We start from the raw sequence: 24,422 nt of genomic DNA, 5'->3' as shown, positions 1-24,422 counted from the left end.
ACGTCCGATTTGAAATCGATAGCGTAAATATTCCATTGAATCGATTTCTCTATCCACGTTGAAGATTTCCGTCTATGAATTTTGCCCGGTGTTTGATAATACGTTATTACCATTTTCGAAGAATGTTTCCCAGAGACCGTTGAACATACATGTTTAAGGCACAAAAGGAAACAACGGGAACTAATTACTAATATACGAATTGATACATATTTCACCTTAATATCAACAGACAGTTCGTATTCATAATAAACCTGTTGCCAAGAGAATACGAACTTGCTATACGATTTTGATATTTGAATTAAGAGTACAAACGACAAGTTGTCCTTGCAAATCAGAAAATTTTGCAACGATAAACGTTACATCTCGATGTTGGCTTTTTCCTAATCCCATGCACGGTGAAGTTTTATTGGAACGATGGAAATTTTATTCGCTAAGCGGATGCAAAGGCGCGCAGCTTTCCCAAGGGAAATTGGATTCTCGTGTAAAACCGCAGATACTTACTAACGTGGCAACGGTCCCTTTAGGGTAATCGATGGTTCACGACGACACACTATATAAACGTTCGCTGAGATTGCGCTCGAATTTGCACCGCAACGTGTGGTAACTGCTCACGGATCAACCCCCGTGCTTGCGGTCAAACTTCGGCAAACACGACCAACAGGTAAACGTCGAACCAGATTGTCAGAAACAGACGCGATGCGGCAATTTTCAAAGTGGAAAATTGCCCTCGAAACACGGTCGATGATCGGAGATATTACTTGTGGATCCACCTTCGTTGTATTTATCAATTTTATATTCTACGTTAAAATTATAAGAGTACGTTCGATATAGACTTGTGTTTACGACGCGTGATCAAACAGATTTCCAACTAAAGTCAATCTCATTGAAAGACTCGATAGCGTCCATTACATGTGTGGCTTAAGAACGACTCGAAAGTATTGGAATGACATGAAATGTCATTATTATTTATCAGATCGTGACGGAGCAAGGAAGAAACGAACTGAATTCGTACAAGTTACGCGCTGACGAGAAAAGCGAATCACGCGCCCTTAAAATATCGATTGCCTCTTCTTGAGGATAGTTTCGACTGATTGCCAGTAGGAAAATCGTGAGTATTATTTCAAACATCGACGCAGCGCGTCTTTTAAACCATAACTTTCATAAGCTCAAAAGCGATTCTTACTGTGTGCACAAAAAATTATAAAGTATTCCCTAACCAAACGGATCTAATGGCAAATTATCATGTCCCTGATATTTAAAAAATCGCCGGTATCACTAACAGCTAGATATCATGTCGATAGTAACGCCATATCCTCGCTTTTATCTACCGATTCAAATCCCGATAATACTATTGTTTTAGTATCAATGTGAAACAAAAATTCAATCCAGTCGATGGTCAAGTGAGACCCGGACGATTTACAAACTGTGCTCTGTGAAAGTCCTTTTCACACGGTGAGAAATTTCTCAGGAAGAATTTCTCACACGGTAAAAAAAATTTGGCGCTGTGAATCACCAGTACCGAGCGTTCCCTATACGCCATGCCGTCGTTGAAGCTATTTGGCGTGACATTCGATCGATTAAACGCCACATATATGCCCGGTGAAATCGTCAATGGAAAAATTATCCTAGACACAATAAAAGAGAAGCAAGTTAGAGGTGAGTTATTGCGGTTGTGAAACGCGATAGAACTTTCAAACGCGCCGCGTTCAGAGGAATCGTCTTCGGCTTTTAACTATGTAGTACATATATAGTTTTCGAATTTACAGTCATTTCAAACTAAACGTGATGTGGTAATTGATAATTAAACTGCCAATGTGAATTCGATATGAGAAACTGACATCTCTGCAAACAATCACATTCTTGTATTGTTCTGCTTTGCGGTAAACTGCTTTACTACGTTTAATCTGAAACAACCGTTACAATAGCGTAATCTTGTTTTTGGCAACGTTAAACGTACGCAGCTACAAAGGAAACTCGCACGTTCTTTAATTACGTTGCCAACGAGATATACGTATATGCCTATAAAATTTTCGTGTACCTAATTTCTGTGCGATTTCTCAACGAATTCTGCAAACAGTAAAAACGTGTGTCTTTAAAAAAAAATTAGGAAATGTGGATCATTCGTAGATTCACGGTTAATCGTCTGTAGTTGAAGACGTCAGTGTACAAATAATATTGTAGCATGAAACCATGTAATCATTATTGCACTTCTATTCGAAAAATTGCACAATTCTAATTAGGCGCGTAAGTAAATCGTCATTGAATCGTGCTAATGAGATGAATCAGTCTGATAAGATTATTGTCTTGTATCGAACATATATCCAGAGATAAATAGAAGTCGATTATAAATTTATCTAAAATCTGATTGATTCTTGATTACAGGACTATATGTTAGTACGAGGGGGATATCGTATGTCCATTGGTCCGAAAGTGATTTATTTGATAATTCAAAGTCGCAAACCTATAGCAATTCGGAGGAATACTACCATTTCAAGTACAACATATTTGGTACACAGGATTGTGAGTGAAAGTTTTCAAGTTCGGCAGATTTAAATATTTGAGCAAGACGACGATCAGTGTTAACGATGAACAGAAGATAACGAATGAAATCTACGAAATTCAAAATAGTAACGAGCTTATCAATTTTGCAGGCCAGGCAGGACATAAAATCCCCTACGGACATAACGAGTATACATTTAGCTTCCGATTGCCCAATGATATACCATGCAGCTTCGAGCATACGAATGGCTACATAAGATACACGGTAAAAGCCGTGATCGATAGACCATGGAAGTTCGATCACGAGTGTAAAGCAGCGTTCACCGTAGTTTCGGATTTAAACTTGAACCTTCATCGTGAAAAATGCGTAAGGAATTGATACTCATTTCTAGAATAATGTGCAAACGTATTTCAAATCAACGAATTATTCTATTCCTCGCACAGTTTGGAATCAACGATGGAATAAGGAAAAGTTTCAAACGCTTGTGCTGGTGCGGGCAAGGCTCGATGGATTTGCATATCACAGTGCCTTCCTCTGGATACGTACCAGGCCAGACGATAAATACAACGCTGAATTACATGAATTACTCGAATGAACAGATTACGAAAGTCAGCGTGACATTATTACGAGTGAGTGGTGGTTGAAAATGGTCGAGATAGCAATTTCTCCAATGCCGAAGCATTTTTTTGTTTCGTCCTTCATTTATTCTTTTTATTCTTGCAGAAACTCCAATTTTACGCGATATCGAAGACATTGAGTAACATCAAAGTAATAAAAAAAACGAGCGATTTTGGACCATTTCAGAAAAATGGGCAAATAACGCCGGAAATTTTGGTACCACCCATAGCACCCTCTTATCTTCAACATTGTAAAATAATAAATTTAAATTACGAGTTGATCGTCTCTGTTCACATTTCGGCAGCGTAAGTAATACGGATTGAAAATGGATTACTATCGTAATATCAATACTAGAAACAAGTATGATATCAAAGGTATAAGTTAATAACTATGACGCAATATAATAATCGCGATTTACTTTCTAAAGACTCAATTATGTTCATCGATGATTTCATTTATGCACAAAATCAGGTTTTCTAAAATTAAGAGAACTTATCCTCTTCTGATCGGAACGATACCATTATATGATCCGTCTTTGCCATCTCCGTACAACGTCGTACCCTACTCCTCAAACTCAAATGTGACAAAACCCGCGATAATGCCAGTTCCAATGACGATGCCAGAACAAGCAAGTGCAGCAAATATTCCGACAGCTCCAACGCAAGATCTAGCTAACAGTTCGTCGTTTAACCTGGATATACGTAAGAAATAAATAAATCTGTGTTTAATATATGCAAAAGAAAATGGAGTAGCAAGTTAGTGGGCATTACCTTTCGTCTCTTGTTTAGCACCACCATCCTACAAAGAATGTATGTCTGGAACTCAAAACATTCGAGATCACAATGAGTCGGATTTCGTATTCGGCGCGAATACCTTTTTTGCGCCTAGATATCCTGTGTTTAACTATCCAGCACTAAGTGAGATCATGAATTCATTAGGAAACAATCTAAGTGTTGTTAATCGTAGAATAAATTATCATTTGAATTTCTTTCTTCCAGGTGTATCCAAATGAATGGAAGATTATTCGCGAGTGGGAGTTGATTACTAAGTCGTTCGAGACAAAACGAAATTCACCAACAGGTGAAAAGCTACGTTGAAGATTCTCTATATATTTTGATACAAGTTATTAACCGATTTTTACTATTTTACTATTTTATCTACGATTGTATACACATTTGCACTATGCTTACAAGCATATGAATATACTTTTCGTGCCATCGATTTTCTTTTATGACTGAACCACGCTTGTTTTATTAAAGGCGACTAGATCGAAGAGTTTAATTTACAAAACGATTAATTTAAGCGACTATTATCGTGATTCTAATGCGTAGAAATTAAGGATATAAGGATCGATATCGTTGGACTGAAATATATCGTTGAAGACGATGGCCAAGGTTGGCTCGGAGGTATTAGAATCATAGTAGGGAGGTCGACAAACGTGCTCCATTAATTCCGCTTCCGCTGGATCCTCTAATACCCCCGTCAGTACAACGAGATTATCTAGCAGGAGAACGAGTGCGAAAAATGATGAGGCGAGGGCGATGCAAATGGGGGGACAAGTAAACGTATGATTAACATACTGTAATTGAAATTGCGGCAGCCGGATTAAATACCAAATGCCCCTAAAAAATGTGTATGATACAAAGACCGCTGAATCCATGTTCTAATTGATTTCTGTAAAAGTTGGAGAACAAAAGAATTTTCCGGTAATATTATAATGTTGAACGAAATATCGATGTCTTAAATTTACATATTAAATGGCCGAAAAACCGAGAATGAATCACGTTGCGATGCAATTAATTATTAGCAGGCCAATGACATGAAAATTGAAATCGGTCTGTTAAGTTAAATCCCAGTGGTAGAGAGTGATCGATGGAAAGAGCATGTCGCGCATTTTGCCCGTCATTGTTCTCGTTCTAGATCGGATTCAACGCAATTCGATGGAAACGAAAGGAAGCAAGGATACTGATCGTAATACGGGGGAGAGTAATCGAGCCGGTGTTCCAGGAACGCGTTCGATTATCGGCTTTGAAATTTCCGAAATTGTAGACCGCTCGCTGGTGCAACGCGCATTCTATTCAAAAAATGTTAGACCGCGATATACTTCAAATTTTTCGCCCAGTGCTCTGCGCAATCGAGGCACCATACAAATCCTTGATTTTTCAATTTTCGTACGTTTCGCTTCAATTACTTCCTACTGAAACATACTTATAACGAGTTTTCACAATCGCATACACAGAAAAAACATAATTCTTAACATGGATTAATTACCTGCTACTATCGACAGAAGTGTTGCTGCTGCGACGTCTCGAGATAATCGAATCACCACGGTTTACGACGCCTTTATGGGAGATGCTGAATGCCCCAAGTCTATACGGATCCTCTCCGGCTCTCGGATTGTACGCTTTCTCTGGCAAACTATGTACTCGCGGCCTGATGTGATCCGGCACTGAAACATATTGATAGACAGTTAATTAAAGCCCGGCTATTAGTTCAAAAAGACCAACAAACAAGACAAACAGATATCACTTGGACATTCGATTAATTAGATAGTTATCTTCGTTCTTTGTTTGCTCTCTCGGTTATTCGCCCTTCCGAATTTCTACGAACGTAATGAACGTCAAATAAATCCCTTAAAAATTTATAAGACAAATATATACATGCACGTAGGAGGAGCCGTTTTCACGCACGAAGAAGAAAACCAATAGAGAAATTTTAAAAATAATTTGATCGAAAAATGCTGTAAAAAGGTACTACAATATGTTGCGTATTATCGACTAAAGATCAACCGGTCAGGTCAAACCGATCGGTCGATATCGCGTACCTCGAATGACTTAACGTTCAAGTATTCAATGACTCAACGAATAACTCGAGTGTTAGATTTTGACGGCACTTTATTTATATTCGTTGTAGCACTTAACCGAACTAAGTTAGGACTCTGTCGTCCTGTGTGTACTGTCCGATGGTTGAAGCTGAACTCCTGAAGTTGAACTCCTCGCCGTTGGATTTCTCCTTTCCACCGTGCCTTTCTGGTTTTTCCTGGCCTCGAGTCAATACATTTGCTGACCTGAGAGGACCGATAATTCCGAATTTTCTAATGAGGGAAATGGGCCTGCCCGTGCCCTAAACGGACGGCCAACTAAAATTCCGAACACAATATGATTGTCCTCGTCGCATACCAATCGAAGACTGACTCTCTTTCCGCATACACACGATTCAACAATCGCGTCGGTTCGCACTTCAAGATACTTTGTCTTACCGCGGTTAACATTTCCACACACTTACGTACATATTGGAAAGTAGCGTGAGATCAATTTTAAGCCAGAATTACACGAACGTTTCATACGCTGCGTGTTACACGCCGACACTAAACATTGCCAGCGTGCTGTGTTTCCCGCGTGCGACACGCGACAGGCGGCGTAAAAAATGCCTCTGTAGGCCCAATCTTAAAAGCAAAGGGTACACGGAAAAAAGTAAATAAACCGATAGAAAGGTGAAAGGCAAAGAGATGGATAAGTTTACATATGGAATTTCTAATTAGGAGTTCAACCACCGTTTCACCAATACCGATCGTTACCGATCGCGAAGACAAACCCTCGATTTACGTTCAACAAACTACCATAATCTTTTTTCACTTACATTTGGAAGTATTCCAATTGCGACAGAATGCACAGTAAATATATCAACGAAGCTTCGAAGGCTTCCCAATTTCCTGTTCGAACAGCTTGCTAACTATTGAAGCGTTTTAACTTCCTACTGACGAACGAAACTTGAATTGAGTGTCCCCGGATACAATTGTGGAGGGAACTCAAAAACCAATGTCTTGCCCGGTGATTTGCTCACAGACAACTGCGTGGGACTTCTGCGTCCTTCGATGGGGATTTGAGGTGGTGTGGTAGCTGACGGAGACTTCGCGGGGACTTTAAATGTATCGATTCTCCGGGACTGTTTATCGTCATCTCAGTTCGATAACTCGATGAATGCCCTTGCTATCCCTTTTGATCCCTGTTTGTCCTTTCCTTAGAATTTTTTCTTGCCTTCGTGTTTTTTCTTCTTTTTTTTAATTTACCAAGCGAAAGCAGAAAGCTTCTCTGGCGAGCTCATTGCGTTTCCACAATGATGATGAAACACGAAACTCTTTGTTGTGCCGGTTCGCCACGAGTCTTCTACGAACAGCGCGTCAACCTTCCAGAGTGGATTGAATTTTCATCCCCGCGCCCAATTGTCGAGTTGCCCTCCCTTCTACGATGGTTCTCGACTCTTTTGCTTTTACGCACTGCCATTACGGCATGACGCGGTGATTCGGAGAATAGCCCAAAGGGTGAGAAAGGATCTTCGAGAATTCATCTACAGACAAAGAGATTAAAGGATACGCCGGACCCTTCGAACTCTTAAAAAAAAGGCAGTCCGATGAACGCTTCGTATCACATTTGCAATTCGAAGCAGCCACTCAAATAGAAATCGAGAACGTTGACATTAACGTGCTATAAGAATTACAAAAATATCCTGTTATAAACATAGTACAAAATTTACTTTTCAATGGTAAATAACAACGTCAACAAGCGTCGAAGAGTATTTTTTTGCGATTGGTATATAAAGGACAGCAGAGATGCCAACAAACTTTTGTTGCTGTCACAGCTACGATTTCCTAAGGTCAAACAGACCTCTTCAAACATCGTGGACGCTTGCCTTCGCCATCGAAGGGGACCGAAGTGCGGCAACGCGACGATTCCCCTGGTAAACGATCGGCTTGCGGGGAAACAAGTGTAAATAAAAAGAATCTCGCGGCGATATTTTATTTCCCTTCGGCTATCGTAAATTTCTTTCTCGTTTCAAACCTATGATAAAAGGGAAGCCTCGACTAAGAGAGAACCAACTGATCCACCGCGATGTTTCGCTCAAACGCAAAATTTATATGAATACTCCTGCGCGCGGTAACGCGAACCTCTGTGTTACCGCGGTAACCTCAGGCCACACACCGCGGGCAAGATGGCAACCAGATGTCTTCGGATACTCACTGCGTACCCTCAATAGCCTCAAGTACCTTCCATAAATCTCATAGATTTCCTAGTAAAGGTCCTTCAAACCAAACAAACGTCTATTTCCGAAGAATTTCTAAAGACTATTGTCTTTATAAGGGAAAGTTAGTTTTTCTCACGTACGCTGCAACTTTCCTCCCACTAACCACTTTCTCTCGAGGGCGGTTAAGACCCTTCGTTTAACCAATTAACAACGAAGCCTATTCCCTCACTCTCCTGACTAAAATCGTCACCAACAAATCCGATGGTCCCGTGCGCTAGACACACCCATCCTTAGCTTTCCTACGAGACAGCATCGTCTCCCAAGACAGTACTGATTTTACATCCTTCGAACGGTTAACATCCTTCCACCGGGTATACACACCCGCAGATCAGTCACTCATTCATCTCGTACATACGCACAAGCGTAACTGTCTTCGTTATAAGTTGTTGGAATAAACGGTGAAATATAACTTACTCTACTGTGTCATATTCATTTAACCACCTCTGTTATCTTAACCGAAACAGGGGAACGACTACTTCGCGGCGTCGATTCACCGAATCGTAGCGAGAATTTACGCCTCTCGCTGACGCGTTTTCCTCGCGACCGCGTCTCTTCGCGAACGGTCGTAACACTCTGCATTAATTTCCTAAAAACCTCGCATACAGCGCATCCCTTTCGTTTTTGCTGGTTGATTTCCAACCCATCTGAAATCAATATTACCAAATGTAAGCTCGTACTTGCTCTGTGTTTATAATTACTTCTTATTTAACTAGATTTTAATTAATATGTGAAAATATTGCAATAAGTTACGAATTTAATACGAGTTATCGACAGGAGCTCGTGCTGACGTATCTCCACCTAAAATAGTCGAACATCCTAAGTGCTCGTGCTTCAATTATCGTCCTCGATTCGACAAACAAACATTTGAGAGACTTCAATCTCACCAGTCGCTTCTGTTTGTCACCGAAGAATTAACCTGTTGATCAAAACCGCTCGATTGTCACGCCAGATTGTTCCAACTTCTTCGGTAAATTCCAAGTTTTTCTCTTCAATCCGAACGATCTCGTGAGACTCCAACGTTCCGTAAACTGCCGAAAATTGACAGCAGGAGGAAAGCAACGGTCGTTATGCCGAAAAATAAAGCTCGAAACCACCGAGCTACATTTTCGACAGAGGTTACCGCTTTACTGAGGGGTTGAATCGCACGGGTCGCCATCTCCACCCTGCCAGCTACTTCACCCTGCTCGATCACCCACCTCCAACGTCCCCGGGGCTTCCTTTCTCTTCGCACGTGTCTCTTTATTAATTCGATCCATTTCGCTTCCGTGACTCCTCGGGATCTCTGTAGGTCGCCACCTGATGATGGATTTCATCTTATCGTTGAAGAAATAAAATACGGTTATAAGTAGGGAAATAAATGTCACGTGTTAGAGGACTCTTCTGAGTTCGATGGTTTTCCAAGTCGTACGAATTTATAAGCGTAACGGTGAATCGATTGTACGAACAGCGGAGTTCAATGAAAGATAATGGTATTTAACAGAAGCTGTTTATGTAAGGGAATAGATGGATATCAGGGGAATGATGTTCAATTTGAAATCGACAGAGCAAATATTCCATTGAATCGATTTCTCTATCCACGTTGAAGATTATTACCATTAACCCGTTATTACCATTCTCGAAGAATGTTTGCCAGCGTCCGTTAAACATACATGTTTAAGGCACAAAGGGAAACAACCGGAATTAATTACTAATATATGAAAATTTTGCAACGATAAACGTTACATCTCGATGCTGGCTTTTTCCTAATCCCATGCACGGTGAAGTTTTATTGGAACGATGAAGATTTTATTCGCTAAGCGGATGCAAAGGCGCGCAGCTTCTCCAAGGAAAATTGGATTCTCGTGTAAAACCGCAGATACTTACTAACGTGGCAACGGTCCCTTTAGGGTAATCGATGGTTCACGACGACACACTACATAAACGTTCGCTGAGATTGCTCTCGAATTTGCACCGCAACGTGTGGTAACTGCTCACGGATCAACCCCCGTGTTTGAGGGCAAACTTCGGCAAACACGACCAACAGGTAAACGTCGAACCAGATTGTCAGAAACAGACGCGATGCGGCAATTTTCAAAATGGAAAATTGCCCCCGAAACGCGGTCGATGATCGGAGATATTACTTGTGGATCCACCTTCGTTGCATTTCTCAATTTTATATTCTACGTTAAAATTATAAGAGTACGTTCGATATAGACTTGTGTTTACGACGCGTGATCAAGCAGATTTCCAACTAAAGTCAATCTCATTGAGAGACTCGATAGCGTCCATTACATGTGTGTCTTAAGAACGACTCGAAAGTATTGGAATGACATGAAATGTCATCATTATTTATCAGATCGCGAGGGAGCAGCGAAGAAACGAACTGAATTCGTACAAGTTACGCGCTGACGGGAAAAGCGAATCACGCGCCCTTAAAATATCGATTGCCTCTTCTTGAGGATAGTTCCGACTGATTGCCAGTAAGAATATCGTGACTATTATTTCAAACATCGACGCAGCGCGTCTTTTAAACCATAACTTTCATAAACTCAAACGCGATTCTTACTGTGTGCACAAAAAATTATAAAGTATTCCCTAACCAAACGGATCTAATGGCAAATTATCATGTCCCTGATATTTAAAAAAATCACCGGTATCATTAACTGCCAGATATCACATCGATAGTAACGTACAGATCCTCGCTTCTATTTATTGGTTCCTATCCCAATAATATTCCTCAATCGCCTTGTTTGTTGTTTTAGTATCAATGTCAAACAGAAATTCGAATCAGTCAACGATCGAGTGGGAGATGTATGATTTATAAACTGTGCTGCGTGAAAGTTGACGATTTCAGTTTCTTACACGAGAAAGAAAATTTGGAACTGTGAATCACCAGTACTGGACGTTCCTTATACAATATGGCGTCTTTGAGGCAATTTTGCATAGTATTCAACAAATTAAGCGCCACATATGAACCCGGTGAAATTGTCACCGGAAGAATTATCATAAACACGACAAAAGAGAAGTATGTTGAAGGTGAGTTATTGTGGTTATGAAACGCGACAGGATTTTCAAACGCGCCGCGTTTTAACTATGGCTTTTAACTAACTAACTTCGGCTTTTAACTATATAGTACATATATAGTTTTCGAATTTACAGTCATTTCAAACTAAACGTGATACGGTAATTGATAATTAAAATGCCAATGTGAATTCGATATGAGAAACTGACATCTCTGCAAACAATCACATTCTTGTATTGTTCTGCTTTGCGATAAACTGCTTTACTACGTTTAATCTGAAACAACCGTTACAATAGCGTAATCTTGTTTTTGGCAACGTTAAACGTACGCAGCTACAAAGGAAACTCGCACGTTCTTTAATTACGTTGCCAACGAGATATACGTATATGCCTATAAAATTTTCGTGTACCTAATTTCTGTGCGATTTCTCAACGAATTCTGCAAACAGTAAAAACGTGTGTCTGAAAAAAATTAGGAAATGTGGATCATTCGTAGATTCACGGTTAATCGTTTGTAGTTGAAGACGTCAGTGTACAAATAAGATTGTAGCATGAAACAATGTAATCATTATTTCACTTCTATTGGAAAAATTGCACAATTCTAATTAGGCGCGTAAGTAAATCGTTATTTAATCATGCTAGTGAGATGAACCAGTCTGACAAGATTATTGCTTTTTTATCGAACGTGCATCCAGAGATAAAGATAGATCGATTGTGAATTTATCCAAGATCTGCTTGACTCTCGATTATAGGATTATATTTCACTGTAAACGGATCAGCATTTGTTCATTGGTTGGAAAATGATGCAGTAGATGACATAAGGTCGCACAGCTATGCCAGCAGAGAGGAATACTTCAATTTCAGGCATAACATACTTGGTATTCCAACATGTGAGTAACAGTTTCCAAGAGATTTAAATATTCGAGCAAGACGGTGATCAGTGTTCATGACAAACAAAAGATATCGAATGAAATCTACGAAATTCAAAATAGAAACGTGCTTATCAATTTTGCAGGCCAGGCAGGGCATAAAATCCCCTACGGACATACCGAGTATTCGTTTAGCTTCCGATTGCCCGGTGACATACCATGCAGCTTTGAACATGACACTGGGTACGTAAGATACACGATGAAAGTCGTTCTCGAAAGAGCATTTAAGTTCGATCACGAGTACAAAGCAGCGTTCAGCGTAGTTTCGCGTTTAGACTTGAACCTTTATCGTGAAAAATGCGTAAGGAATTAATATTCACCTCTAGAATGATATACAAACGTATTTCAAATTTACGAATTATTCTATTCCTCGCACAGTTTGCAATCCAGGATGAAACGAACAAGAATTTCAATTGCATGTGCTGGATCGGGCAAGGCTCGATAAGTTTACAAATCATGGTGCCTTGCACTGGATACGTACCAGGGCAAATAATAACTACAACGATACATTACACGAGTGCCCCGAATATACCGATTAGGAAACTGAGCACAAAATTATTACGAGTAAGTGATGGTTGAAAATGGTCAAGATACCAATTTCTACAATGCCGAGGCACTATTTCGTTTCGTCTTTCGTCTATTCTTTTTCTTCTTGCAGACAGCCCGTTTTCACACGCCAAATAATACAATGATTCATAAAAAAGTATTAAAAAAAACTAGGCATTCACCACCATTTCCGATACATGGCCGCATTGCATCGGAGATTTTAATACCACCAATAGCACCCTCTGATCTTCAATATTGTAGCATAATAGATTTAGAGTACGAGGTGGTCGTCACTGTTCACGTTTCGGGACCGTAAGTAACACTGATTGAAACTGGATAATACTTTCAGCTGTTTTTATTGCTTCATATCAGATTACTATCGTAATATTAATACTAGAAGCAATTACGATATCAACGAATATGAGATATAATAACCACGAGCGTGGTTTACTTTCTAAAATCTCAATTATATTCATCGATGATTTCGTTTATGTGTAAAATCAGGTATTCTAAAATGAAGAGACATTACCCTATTCTGATCGGAACGATACCGTTATATCGTCCAGCTTTGACACTTCTGCATAGGGTCGTACCCTCCTCCACTCCATTTGTAGCACAGCCGGCTCCATTGGCAACGTCGACGCCAGGACCATCGAGTGCATCAAATAATCCGTTACAAGATCGAATTGCCGCTTCTACGGCTTACCTGGATATACGTAAGAAATAAATAAATCTGTGTTTAATATATGCAAAAGAAAATGGAGTAGCAAGTTAACGAGCATTACCTTTCGTCTCTTGTTTAGCACCACCATCCTACGAAGTAGGTTTGTCTTACACTCCACACATTAGAGATATACATGAATCGGAATTAGTATTGGGTACGAATACTCCTTTTTCGCCTAAGTATCCTGTATACAACTATCCAGCACCAAGTAAGATCATGAATTCATTAGGAAACGATCTAAGTGGTTTTAATCGTAGAGTGAATTTTCAGTTGAATTTCTTGTCTTTCAGGGTTACCCAATGAAAGATTATAGGAACTGAGAGTTGATTATCTGGGTGCCTAATTCGTTCGAAACATAACAATATTCACCAACAGGTGAAAAGCTACGTTGAAGTTTCTGTATATGTTTTGACACAATTTATTAACTGACTTTAACTATTTTATATGTATGATTATATACGCATTTGGACTGTGTTCACAAGCATATAAATATACTTTTCATGTCAAAAAAAGTGTACATTTTGTTATTGCCCGCTAAAGTTAGAAGGCATTAGGGAAAAGCAACAGTTTTACGAAAATGATATATTTACACAATTTATTTTTATATCTCAACATTGTCATATTGTAATCATAATCATCATCGAGTCACATTATAATTATTAAAAGGAGACAAAAGGGAAAAGTCGAATATTATCTTTAAAAAGGTGAACGAGGAAAATTTCGTGACAAAAAGTAGCAGTATAAAAGGAATGAGAGATTCGTCGGAAAACCTTGGTAAATCAATAGATCGCAAATCGGTCGTTCTCAAAAAGGTTTGGATAAAGAGAAGAGTAAAAAACTTACAATAGCTCTTGAACACCTCTACTCGTGTAACATAAGTGGTTAAGAATATGGAGGAAAGCTTATCAACAAGTTGCAAACTTATCTCGAATCATCACTCATATAACATCTACTCTAAAGTGTATACAGCTCTTGATACTTTAGCAAATACACACGGTACAATTCACATTTTAATCACCAAATGCCCGAGAAACGTGTCATTGTAGGAACTGAACCCAACCATCTTAATGTTAAAGGCTGTCTTAAATACTGTGAACAGACACGGTCGTCATTCTTTTTTCTTTGCTTTTCAAGTACGACTTGCTATCGGATGACTGTGAAAACTTTTCTTTCGCTCATAGCGCGAATCGAGCAAAATAATTGATATGTGTTCGAACACACTTCGAAAATAATGTTCAATACAGCTATTAACGGAGGCTAGACAAAGTCAATTCCAATTGTACCTTTATAGTCCATTGTGACTGGTCCCATTACGTGCGTTTATGTTGTACATAATTACAACAATCGTTCTTAATTAACTCGTTCCGAATTAGTTCGTTAATATCGTCAAGATAAAAATTCCACTCGAGCGTCAATTTGTTGTTTCTAAATAATCATACAATCGTAACAACGTTCACAAGAACATCCGACGCAATTAAAAAAAGACAGAAAAAATTGTGCTACGACAATATGTTTGTACGATTTTGTTTCCAATATGCTTCAAGTATAGGAAACGAATGTGTAATCCTAAATTGGCATTCAGTATTGTAGAAGTACTCGTGATGTTTAAAAATGAATTCAAAAATCGTAAATATGCGTAATGGTATCATTCTAAATGGTAAATACACCTAATTTTTCTTTGATAATTATCGCAAGGTATACCAAACGATATTATACCAAAAGTAATTTTTAGGAAAAGAAAAAAAATAAGAAGAGTCAAGAATTGAATCAAATATATTAAGAAATAAGAAAAGAATAAAGCAAAATCATAATTCATCAACTTACGAGAAGTATAAAATTAGTTCTTCGAAGTAAAAGTAGCAAAAGTTCTTGGACTCGCGATTATATAACAAATAAAATGGTACTTTTATATTTTTGCGTACAACACGTATCAATACATATGTTCTTGACTCGATAATGTTTCCTGACTTTTTTGCCTTTAACTCTGATTATTCTGATTCATCGGGAGGGGAAAGGAACTGTGCGCTCCGACTTTACAAAAATTTGTTTCGCTTATATTACAATAACCTTCCCTCGATTTAAGACATTCAACCCTTAATATATTATTATCATAAATAAATTTGGTCTATCGGTAATATTGTGAATACGCCGGTATAAATACTGGCAGTATTTGGTTAAGTAAAAAAATCATGATCACTAGAAGAGGTAACTGGTACCGACTGAATAAAAGATGAACGGAACAATTATTCTCGTGCCAATTGCGAATGTTAACCGGTGAGAAACGACACGATCTATCAATCCACGAACACTATATTTGGTTGAATATATATACACGATTGTTTCTTAAACTACAAGAGATACCACAGATATATCCACACAAGAGTTGTTTTATATCCCAATAATTTGAGGAATAATCGTGTATATACACCTAACTAAACATACTGTCGATAATAAAAGAGAGCAATAAACGACACGCATGTTACAACTTCCAGTAAACTTGATTTAACATTCTTTCATGGGATTATCGGGGTATTGCAGATCTATTCACGATACGATCTAAATTTCTTGCTCTCCTATATTAACACATTGGCTTACAATTACAGTATCATAAACTCTTATTTCTCGAATATATTTAGTTTTTATATTACAATAAAATATTGCTCTATCCTCCGTAAAGAAGAAAACGGTAAAAAGGTTGCGCTTATCCAATATTTGGTACAGATTTAAGAAATTTTAATGCCTCGTGAACAGATCTACCATGGAACCACCGATAGGAAAATATAGTGAGACAGTAGATCCATTTTAAAAACAGCAGTTGTAAAGATGTCTTTTAACATTTCCATTTGATCCACAAAACTGTCCCGTGTATTGTAAACTATGGTGACCCACTTATTAGTTTCTGCAGCACTTTGTTTTAAAAAAATAATCAATGTGTTGTCGCCACTGCATGGCGCAACGGGTTCAAGACAAACATCAACATTTCGTCTCTACCATATTTGTATACATACATTCAATACAACATTAACATTAACTGAGATGAAGAAAAGGCAATTTACATTGTCGCCGTGTGTTGATCCAAGTCATGAACCAGAGGACACTGAGTTGTGCACACATAGCGTGTGTTTTTTATGGTGTGTGGTATATGTCTTTACGTAATCACTTTACATTATTACACTTTTTTTTTTTAGTCCACACGCTTTCCAATATCCTGGAAAGGGAAGCACAAGTACTAAATTGAAGGAAATATATGAAATATAGCGAAATTGTCAACCGAATCTAATACATGACCTTACCATAACTATAAGTAAAACTTTAACCCTCTCTCTTAATGGCACCTGGTGCTTCTGCTAACCCTTTGACTTTAAGCCGATCAGCAGTTTTAAGAAATGCAGGCAACTGATCTTGCGAAACATTAACTTCTCCTGCATACATAAACTCCAAAATAGCTTGAAGATGGCTGTATGCAACATCTTTTAGAATTATAATGGGATGTTTGGACGGATTTTCCTACAAAAAATTTTAGAAAATTAACGCTTGCGTCGTATCTCCCAAAAATTACATTTCGCACAACAGGATGATAACATACCTCTAACAAAGACTTAAAATAGGGACTACAAGCAGATAATACCATCTTATGTGCTTTACAAGTTTGACCATCACAAGCTAACGTCACATCCGTAAAACTTTTTTCATCTCGTAAGTGTTTAAACGATGATACCATATTAGATTGGAAATCATTCCATTTAAGAAAAAACTGTTGCTGTTCATCTGCCATTGTTGACGACCAATGTACCAATGAACCTCGCTTGGATTTCAAAACTGGAAAAACAAGTTTTAGTAACACACACTGAACTAAAAGCATATAAAACAGAGTAATATAATTATAATAATGACAATGTTATATAAATATCACCATGCGTATAAGGCCAAAAACGCATATGCACGTTCAATCAAAAAACATTTAAAAACATTGTTTAATAACTTGATCACGTTGAAACACGTAAACCATGAAACGAAGGACAAAATTTCTAGAACGTATACAAGACAATACGTTGGTACCTTACGTGGAATTTCGTGCAGCAGATTTTGTTTAGGTTAAGCCCAAAACCAATCAGGCAACTCGTGTACGATGCGTTTGAGAATGTTTGGCAAAGCAAAAGTAGAAATAAAAAAGCAAATATCACGCCACGATGCAAATTCCTACTTTAGTATTTGAAAATACTGTGCATGACGTGTTACTTGTATTTTGTCATAACAATACGCGTACATCCTTCGGACCGTTCCGTCAAAGGCAGTCGTGGGCCCAAAACGGCCCAATAATGCGAAACGCGCGAGAAAAATAACCTAACGAAATCTAGTACTTACCTTAATGTCGCGAAGCACTATATTCTCGGTAGCAATGGTGAATCACAAAAAGAACGTGAAAAATATATATTTCCGAAAAGTTTTTACGCGAATGTTACTAATTTTTTGTTGTGGCTAATATCACGGCGAAGAAATTCGGTTAGATTCGGATCCTTTCGCCGTAGATCGGCTCGCAAATATTATACCGACTGGCTATGATTTCGTTTTCCGTCTGAAGATGTCGCTGGCGGCGTTGATTCACGCGCTTGGAGGAATATTCGAAATTCTCTCTACATAAATGTCAATCCAAAATTGTATATCGACGTCATTGCAGCGCATAAAATGCATTCCTAGATATAACATCAAAGAACGCGGTCTCCTGAAACAAAGATAGAACGGTTAAAATCACACATTATAAGGTTCAAATTCCCCTCTCGACGAATCGTTACTCTAAATTTGAACAGAACCGCTCATAATATTTTAGGACGAGGATAAAAAAACATTTCGATATCAGAAACATCATTCCATTATTCGTTCCATTCCCGTACAATTCGCACAAGGATCTCCCATTTACCGCCGATAATATCCTCTCTTACTTTGTTACTGCTAATTGCGCAATCTCACGCAAGCAATTGGACAGATATCGCTACTCGGCTAACTGACAAATCAAATGTGCCCGGTATTAGAAATCGGTTCCGATCGAGTGCCCAACGATGACGGTAACGATAATCGTCAAATCGGTTGTCCTACGAAACAAATCGCGCGTTCTCCATTCGTGTGTATATAGTTATAGCGAACGGAGGCCGCGCGTCATCGAGACGGCGCGTATATACACGTCGAAAGGCAGAAAGAGCGAAACGAAGAAGAAAATCGCATGGAAAGTCTTCCGATTTCCGTGGAAAATCCGTGGATCGAAAGAACGGCGGATTCGTGTATAAGTTCTTATAAATAGAACCGAGAAAGGCGAGCACCGGAAAAGTTTTCCTGTCGCGCGATGCCGCGACGGGACGACAGCATGTCAACCTGTAAAACGAACAAAGAAAGATTTAACCTAGGAGAGAGGGAAAGAGCGACAGAGAGGGAGGAAGGGAAAATAGAAAGGAGAGGAAAAGAGAAGGAAGGAGCGATCGGAATAAAACGAAGAAAGAGGGAGAGAAAGAAGGAGCACGGTGGACGCGCGGTATCCATGCTCTTAGCGCGGATCGCTAGAAGAGGAAAGAGGCGAGGAGAGCGGCTGAGAGGGAAGCGCGCGAGCGCAAGCGCAATGAGGCATGGAGTTGCTCTCGTCGCACGCCACATTGAAAGCTTGCGACATGCCGCAAAGCCGCTCAGTCGTGCGCCAGCTCTTGTGCGGGTGATATCGTTTTCTCGTTTTCTGGGCATTCTCTGTGGTGTACCGTAACCGTGAGCACGAAAAAGCCCGCGTAGGCGTGGTGAACGCGTTGGCGCATACGAACCACGCGGTTTTAACCGAGTAACGATCATCTTGTGTCCTCCTAAGGCTGCCGAAAGTTAGCGCGGCGCGCTTCTTCGTCCTCGAAAATTGGAATAGTCGAGGGTCACGTTTTGGTACTTGGACCAGTGTCAGATCTCGGCCCGTCCGCACGGGAAAATCCCCGGCTTGCCGCTCGAGGTCGTTCTCTCGTGGTAAAGTTTCACAGCGATACGATTGGCTCTCTGTTTTTCCGTGCACGACGTGTAATCGAATTACAATCCGAAATACGGGTAAATTATTCAAAGAAACCGAGAATAAAAACAAACGGACACTCGGATATAAATACAACGATAAGGCGAAAGAAGGTGATAGCAGAATCGCGGAAAGATATATCGTATCTGTGATGTGCGAGTGAGCAATGGAGTCACCAGTCATGTACGATTCAGCGGCCCATCAGGCTCAGGCCCACGGTGCGGCCGATCTCAAGAAATCTCAAGTACTCAACAACAATAATAACAACCATCAGAACAACAACAACAACAACGCAGCGAACAACAATAACTCTGCTCTGCAGGTGAATCATAATCACAGTCAGCAGCAGAGCAGCTCGGTGGTGAGCAAGGTCTCGGCGAGCAAGGCTAGCCTTCACCAACAGTACGCGGAACATTGCGCCGCAGCCGGTGAGCTGACAGACCTGAATACGCCAGAGATATCGTTAGATCTGCAACATCTGATCGATGATAGCCACTTCAACGACGGCCTGCTAGATATGTTGGGTGCTAACAACGGAGCCGTGAAACATGTCAGAACGCCGGGTTATCCACGTACCACGCTCGCGTACATGCCGCAACCTGTCCACAGCGGAGCGAGCTATCACCAGGGCAGCAACAGCTGTAGCGACAGCAACAGCTCGAGCTCCGAATCGCCCAGCATTAAAGAGGAACCGCTCGACCCGGCGGACTATCGTCGTCACTGCCCGCAATATCCACCAGGCGGATACAGCCCAGTTACAAACGGACCGTTCGCCAACGGAGCACCAACCTTCACAACATTAACGCCGTCCACGGTACCTGGAGGGCATCCCGGTGCACCGGTGCACCAACCACCGCCTCGGGGAGGACCGATGAAGCCTGTGATGGCGCATCAACATCACGCAAACACTGCCGCCGCTGTTGCCAGAAAACAGACCAAGGCCATCGACAAAGCCAGCGACGAGTACAGAAGACGACGCGAAAGGAACAACATCGCGGTGAGGAAAAGTCGCGAGAAGGCGAAGGTACGATCGAGGGAAACCGAGGAGAAGGTGAAGCTACTGGTGAAAGACAACGACCTGCTCAAAAAAAGGATCGAATTGCTGACGGAGGAACTGAACGTTCTTAGGTCTCTGTTTAGCAGCGTCGGCGTGGTACCGGAACAGCTCCATCGTGAGATCTCGAGGCATCTCGATCAATTCCAACAGCACGCGGTGGGGCCCATGTAGCGCACGACAACGTCGTCGTTGAGTACCACGGTGGCATCGTGCCGCCTTTATTACGCCCTTCTCTCGTCCACCGGTATCGGCCTTCGTCCCTTGCCTTTCGGGTCGATTCCATTGCGAAAGAGAGTCATTTCGAAGCGACTTCCGTTTTCCGGGTTGCCTGATGGTTCAGCTCCATCCTTTCGCACCCGCGTCATCCGGATCTAAGTAAAAAAGAATGTCCTGGATCGACATTCGTCGCGGACGTTACTGCGTCTTTTCTCGTTTCGTTCCACGGTATGGAGAACGCGAGATGTACACGTGCGTTTGTTCGACAGAAACGACACACGCAACTCGCGGACAGAAGAAAAGACGCAATGGGAATGGAAAATAGAGAGTAAGACGAAGAGAGAGAGAGAGAGAGAGAGAGAGAATATCTCGTGGAGCGACGGGAATGAAGAAACGAAAGAGGATAGGAGAAGAAGGGAGAGGCGTGACTCGTTTGAAGAAGAGACGCTCGTCGGTTTCTCCCCGGGGAGAGCTTTTCGGCAGCTGAAGCTTACCTCGATAACCTCACGTGTGGAAGAAAAGTGCCTCTGCTCATGACGAACTTTTGTTTACACCAAGTGCATCGGACACTTTCCCCCCGTTCGTCTGTACACGACACGCAATGAAACGAAGAAAAAGATTTAGAAAAACGAAAAAAAAAAAAAGAGAGCGAACAGAAGACACGAGGAATGATCTTCGAGGCTTCTCACGTGGCCACCATGTTGCGATCCTCTTCTTCGGACCTTCGGTGTTACACGAGAGATAGATGAAAATTAATCGAGATGGACGATCGATTCATTCGATCTTCTTTGTTTCTTTCTTTTTTCCTTCTTTCGTATCTATCTTCTATCTTTTTTTTCTTTTTCTTTTTTTCTCAATGTACGTAAGACTGGGTGGTGGTTACCGCGTGTCTCGCGAGTTCGCCACCTCATTCGATCGCGTAATTCGCAACACGAAGACACGTTGCGACTCTGAACAAATCACGCATCGATGTGTACAAGCGCATCAATCACACTCTCACATACATAACGCTCACACGTAACTCAAATACTTACATACGTAGAGGCGCGTGCTCGCATATACATGCACCAACACGTGCATACGCGTATCGATGCGCGCATATGTAAATTCATTTGCATAAATCTTTGATTCTCTTTACATTATACATTTTTGATGCACCTTCCACTGATCATACATACGAGTACAAAGCAAAACACGCATATTTACACATACGTGCACATACACAAATTTATACATACAAATCTACATACAAAGTGACGATGCGATGGCGCGATACGTACGTGCACCGCTTTACGTTCAGACTCTTAGATATCGATCGATCAAATTAGATTATCGTTCTTATTACCAAGTACCTAAAAAGATATGCCGAGATACCATAATTTGCGATCAGCATCGATGCGATAACAATGTCCATGTTACCTTCTCGATTCATGTGTTGTATTTTCTTCGACAGGGTGAAACGGCGCAACCATACCCTAAAAACACACATACACACACACACACACACACACACATATACACGGGAAAAAAGAAAAGCACTCATATCACATGCCCTTGTATTATAGCTCTATTTTAATTTTATTATATTCGAGATGTATGTACATAAAAAAAGCTAATATATTTTGTTAGAGAAACGAAGCGAAGCGGACTCGTGTTTTTTGTGAGAGAACGAGAGAGCGTGAAAGGACGAAAGGGAAGAGAAAATAAAAAATTATAAAAAATGTCGAATGTGTGCGAGCATGTGTCTAAGAAAACCAATCGTTATAATTATACGTGTTAATGTGAACGACGAGTTAGGCGATTGCGGCGAGAGGGGAAGAGAGGAGAGATAGATAATTCACCGACGTTACCTGGGATTTGGTCTAACCAAATCCCCTTTATCTTGAGTTACCGTAAAAATCGCGTGAAGCGGGCTTCATTCTTTTTTCTTTTTGTCTTCCTCGTTCGTAGATTCGATCGCGTGCGAGAGAACGATATTTGTTATTACCTTATATACGTACTTGTGCGGCAAGTTTAATACTTTTTCTCTTCTTTATTTTATTTTATTTTATTTTATTTTATTTTATTTTAATGTCTCTTTTTCTAAGACGTTTATCGGGTCTCTCAATGATGCACGACTCAAACAAAAGTGTGTACGCGTTCATCACTTGCGTGTGTATGCCCGCGTACATCACGCATGTCCGCACACGAGCGTGTACGTGCATGTGCACGCGTTCCTTGGCGTATGACTGATGTATGTTAGGTACGAGATTACCTGTCACGGTTGTCTTCTTGTCTATGCACAAATATATTTTGATATAAAAATCACGGTATTTTTTGATCGCTCTAAACTCCTCCAATTTTTCTAAAATATCCCGCATCGTATCCCCTCTTTAACGTTCTTCTTAATCTCTCAATACTCCAACTCCAATAAAAATGAGACGAACAACAGTCACCAGGGAGCACCGTTTTGAGAATCCCTTTATCTCTAGACAAACTGCAGATAACATGGAATACCAATTAATACGAAACCAATTGAGTCATTCGTAGTCGCTTCCATATTACTCATAACTGTGCAAAATTCAACCACGTACAAAGAATATCAGAAAAAGCGAAAGGCCAGGAGAAAGCTTTCAATCATTGTCTCTGTAGCCACAAATCATTTAAAAATGTATACACCGTTTATTGCGATGTAAAATCAAACAAACCAATCAAAATCTACCGTTATCACAAAGAACGTAAACCATGATGAGACACTTTCTCGAACAAGGTTTTTTACATAGCCAGCATAGGAAATTGCGAGATAGAACTTTAACAAATGTAACAAAACACGATAAAACCACTTCTTCGTGTAAACAAATCTTTTACGGACAGAAAACGACAATATAGCTGACGGTCATTAATCCGGCAATAAAAATTGAGTGTGTCGCGTACGTAGACAACGGGCGCACAAGCGGAAAGCGATCGGCCCTCTCAGCGGCGCGAATCCGTCGGCGAATGAGTCACAAGATAAGTTTGTTGTTAGTCAGATAAATAGATTAACGCTATTGTAACGGTCGTGGCGTTCTTTTTGCGCTCTGATGGGACAGGATACGACCGCTCGAGATCTACACGTGCGAATCACTGCATCGAACGCAATTGCACCAGGAAGTAGACATGTGCGTATAATTCGGTCGAAAGTACTCGCGGTACAATATGTAAAAAGAATCGTGAGACGTAATGTTCACGTGTTTGCTTCTTTCGGCTAAAATCGGCAATCTTAACGCATTTTACTCGTTGTAAATATTTCAGTAAACCCCTTTTTGTCAGTAAATGACACTACGAAGAGAGTATTAAGACGAATGGCATACGACTGAAATAATCGAAGCACGTGACTTCTATCAACAGGTTTTCCAACTCGCAACTTGCTAGCGTCGCTTTGATGCACATGTTTTCAATTTCTTTTAAGTTACAACACGATGTTTCTTCGATATTTTTCAAAAATATACAAAGATTTAGCTCTTATATGGCTAATGATCGGTAGTATTTCATTGCTTCTTATTCACGCTCTAAATCAGGATTATTAGCAATTCGATACCGAAGTAGCCGGTTTTCGTATTCATCGGCATACAAATGCAAATATAGTCATTCTCATTGATCGAGCATCGTCGCATTATCTTATCGATTAATCTTTTTGCAAAAAAAAAGAAAAAAATGAAGCCTCTTACAGGCACATCTTATAAAATGAGAACATCGATGAT

At 40.2% G+C, this 24,422-nt stretch overlaps 3 protein-coding genes and 1 pseudogene across 4 annotated transcripts; 3 read left to right on the top strand and 1 right to left on the bottom strand.

Moving 5' to 3' along the window:
• Positions 1-1,431: 1,431 nt before the first annotated feature.
• Positions 1,432-4,339, top strand: LOC117232075 (arrestin domain-containing protein 2-like). The gene is made up of 8 exons (XM_033491218.1): positions 1,432-1,656; positions 2,383-2,520; positions 2,652-2,866; positions 2,944-3,129; positions 3,224-3,423; positions 3,590-3,819; positions 3,907-4,035; positions 4,117-4,339. The coding sequence occupies exons 1-8, from the start codon at positions 1,539-1,541 to the stop codon at positions 4,128-4,130; spliced, it is 1,230 nt and encodes a 409-aa protein (XP_033347109.1). The 5' UTR covers positions 1,432-1,538; the 3' UTR covers positions 4,131-4,339.
• Positions 4,340-11,097: 6,758 nt separating this feature from the next.
• Positions 11,098-13,385, top strand: LOC117232073 (annotated as a pseudogene).
• Positions 13,386-13,979: 594 nt separating this feature from the next.
• Positions 13,980-17,950, bottom strand: LOC117232074 (longitudinals lacking protein-like). 2 transcript variants are annotated; one of them, XM_033491216.1, is made up of 4 exons: positions 17,765-17,950; positions 16,986-17,218; positions 16,693-16,906; positions 13,980-16,607 (listed from the first exon to the last, which is right to left on the bottom strand). In XM_033491216.1, the coding sequence occupies exons 2-3, from the start codon at positions 17,172-17,174 to the stop codon at positions 16,712-16,714; spliced, it is 384 nt and encodes a 127-aa protein (XP_033347107.1). In that variant the 5' UTR covers positions 17,175-17,218; positions 17,765-17,950; the 3' UTR covers positions 13,980-16,607; positions 16,693-16,711. The 2 variants fall into 2 exon arrangements, with proteins under 2 accessions (XP_033347107.1, XP_033347108.1); XM_033491217.1 differs by lacking the exon at positions 17,765-17,950 and adding an exon at positions 17,459-17,705.
• A 1,086-nt stretch (positions 17,951-19,036) lies between these two features.
• On the top strand, positions 19,037-23,010 carry LOC117232072 (CCAAT/enhancer-binding protein). The gene has a single exon (XM_033491213.1). It carries the CDS (start codon positions 19,597-19,599, stop codon positions 20,656-20,658), a length of 1,062 nt encoding a protein of 353 aa, XP_033347104.1. The 5' UTR covers positions 19,037-19,596; the 3' UTR covers positions 20,659-23,010.
• The last annotated feature ends 1,412 nt before the right edge of the window (positions 23,011-24,422 follow it).

The sequence above is a fragment of the Bombus vosnesenskii genome, unplaced genomic scaffold, assembly GCF_011952255.1.
Source record: "Bombus vosnesenskii isolate JDL3184/JDL3185 unplaced genomic scaffold, Bvos_JDL3184-5_v1.1 scf7180000013284, whole genome shotgun sequence".
NCBI classification, from domain to species: Eukaryota; Metazoa; Arthropoda; class Insecta; order Hymenoptera; family Apidae; genus Bombus; species Bombus vosnesenskii.
This window is presented reverse-complemented; position numbering and strand designations above follow the sequence as displayed.

Excerpts from the sequence above, each read along its gene's own strand:
- LOC117232075 (XM_033491218.1), top strand. The coding sequence starts at position 1,539 with ATGCCGTCGTTGAAGCTATTTGGCGTGACATTCGATCGATTAAACGCC. Across the intron at positions 2,521-2,651 it reads CATATTTGGTACACAGGATT|GCCAGGCAGGACATAAAATC; the intron begins GTGAGTGAAAGT and ends TCAATTTTGCAG. Across the intron at positions 3,424-3,589 it reads TCTGTTCACATTTCGGCAGC|GTTTTCTAAAATTAAGAGAA; the intron begins GTAAGTAATACG and ends GCACAAAATCAG.
- LOC117232074 (XM_033491216.1), bottom strand. The coding sequence starts at position 17,174 with ATGGCAGATGAACAGCAACAGTTTTTTCTTAAATGGAATGATTTCCAA. Across the intron at positions 16,907-16,985 it reads ATTTTAAGTCTTTGTTAGAG|GAAAATCCGTCCAAACATCC; the intron begins GTATGTTATCAT and ends AATTTTTTGTAG.
- LOC117232072 (XM_033491213.1), top strand. The coding sequence starts at position 19,597 with ATGGAGTCACCAGTCATGTACGATTCAGCGGCCCATCAGGCTCAGGCC.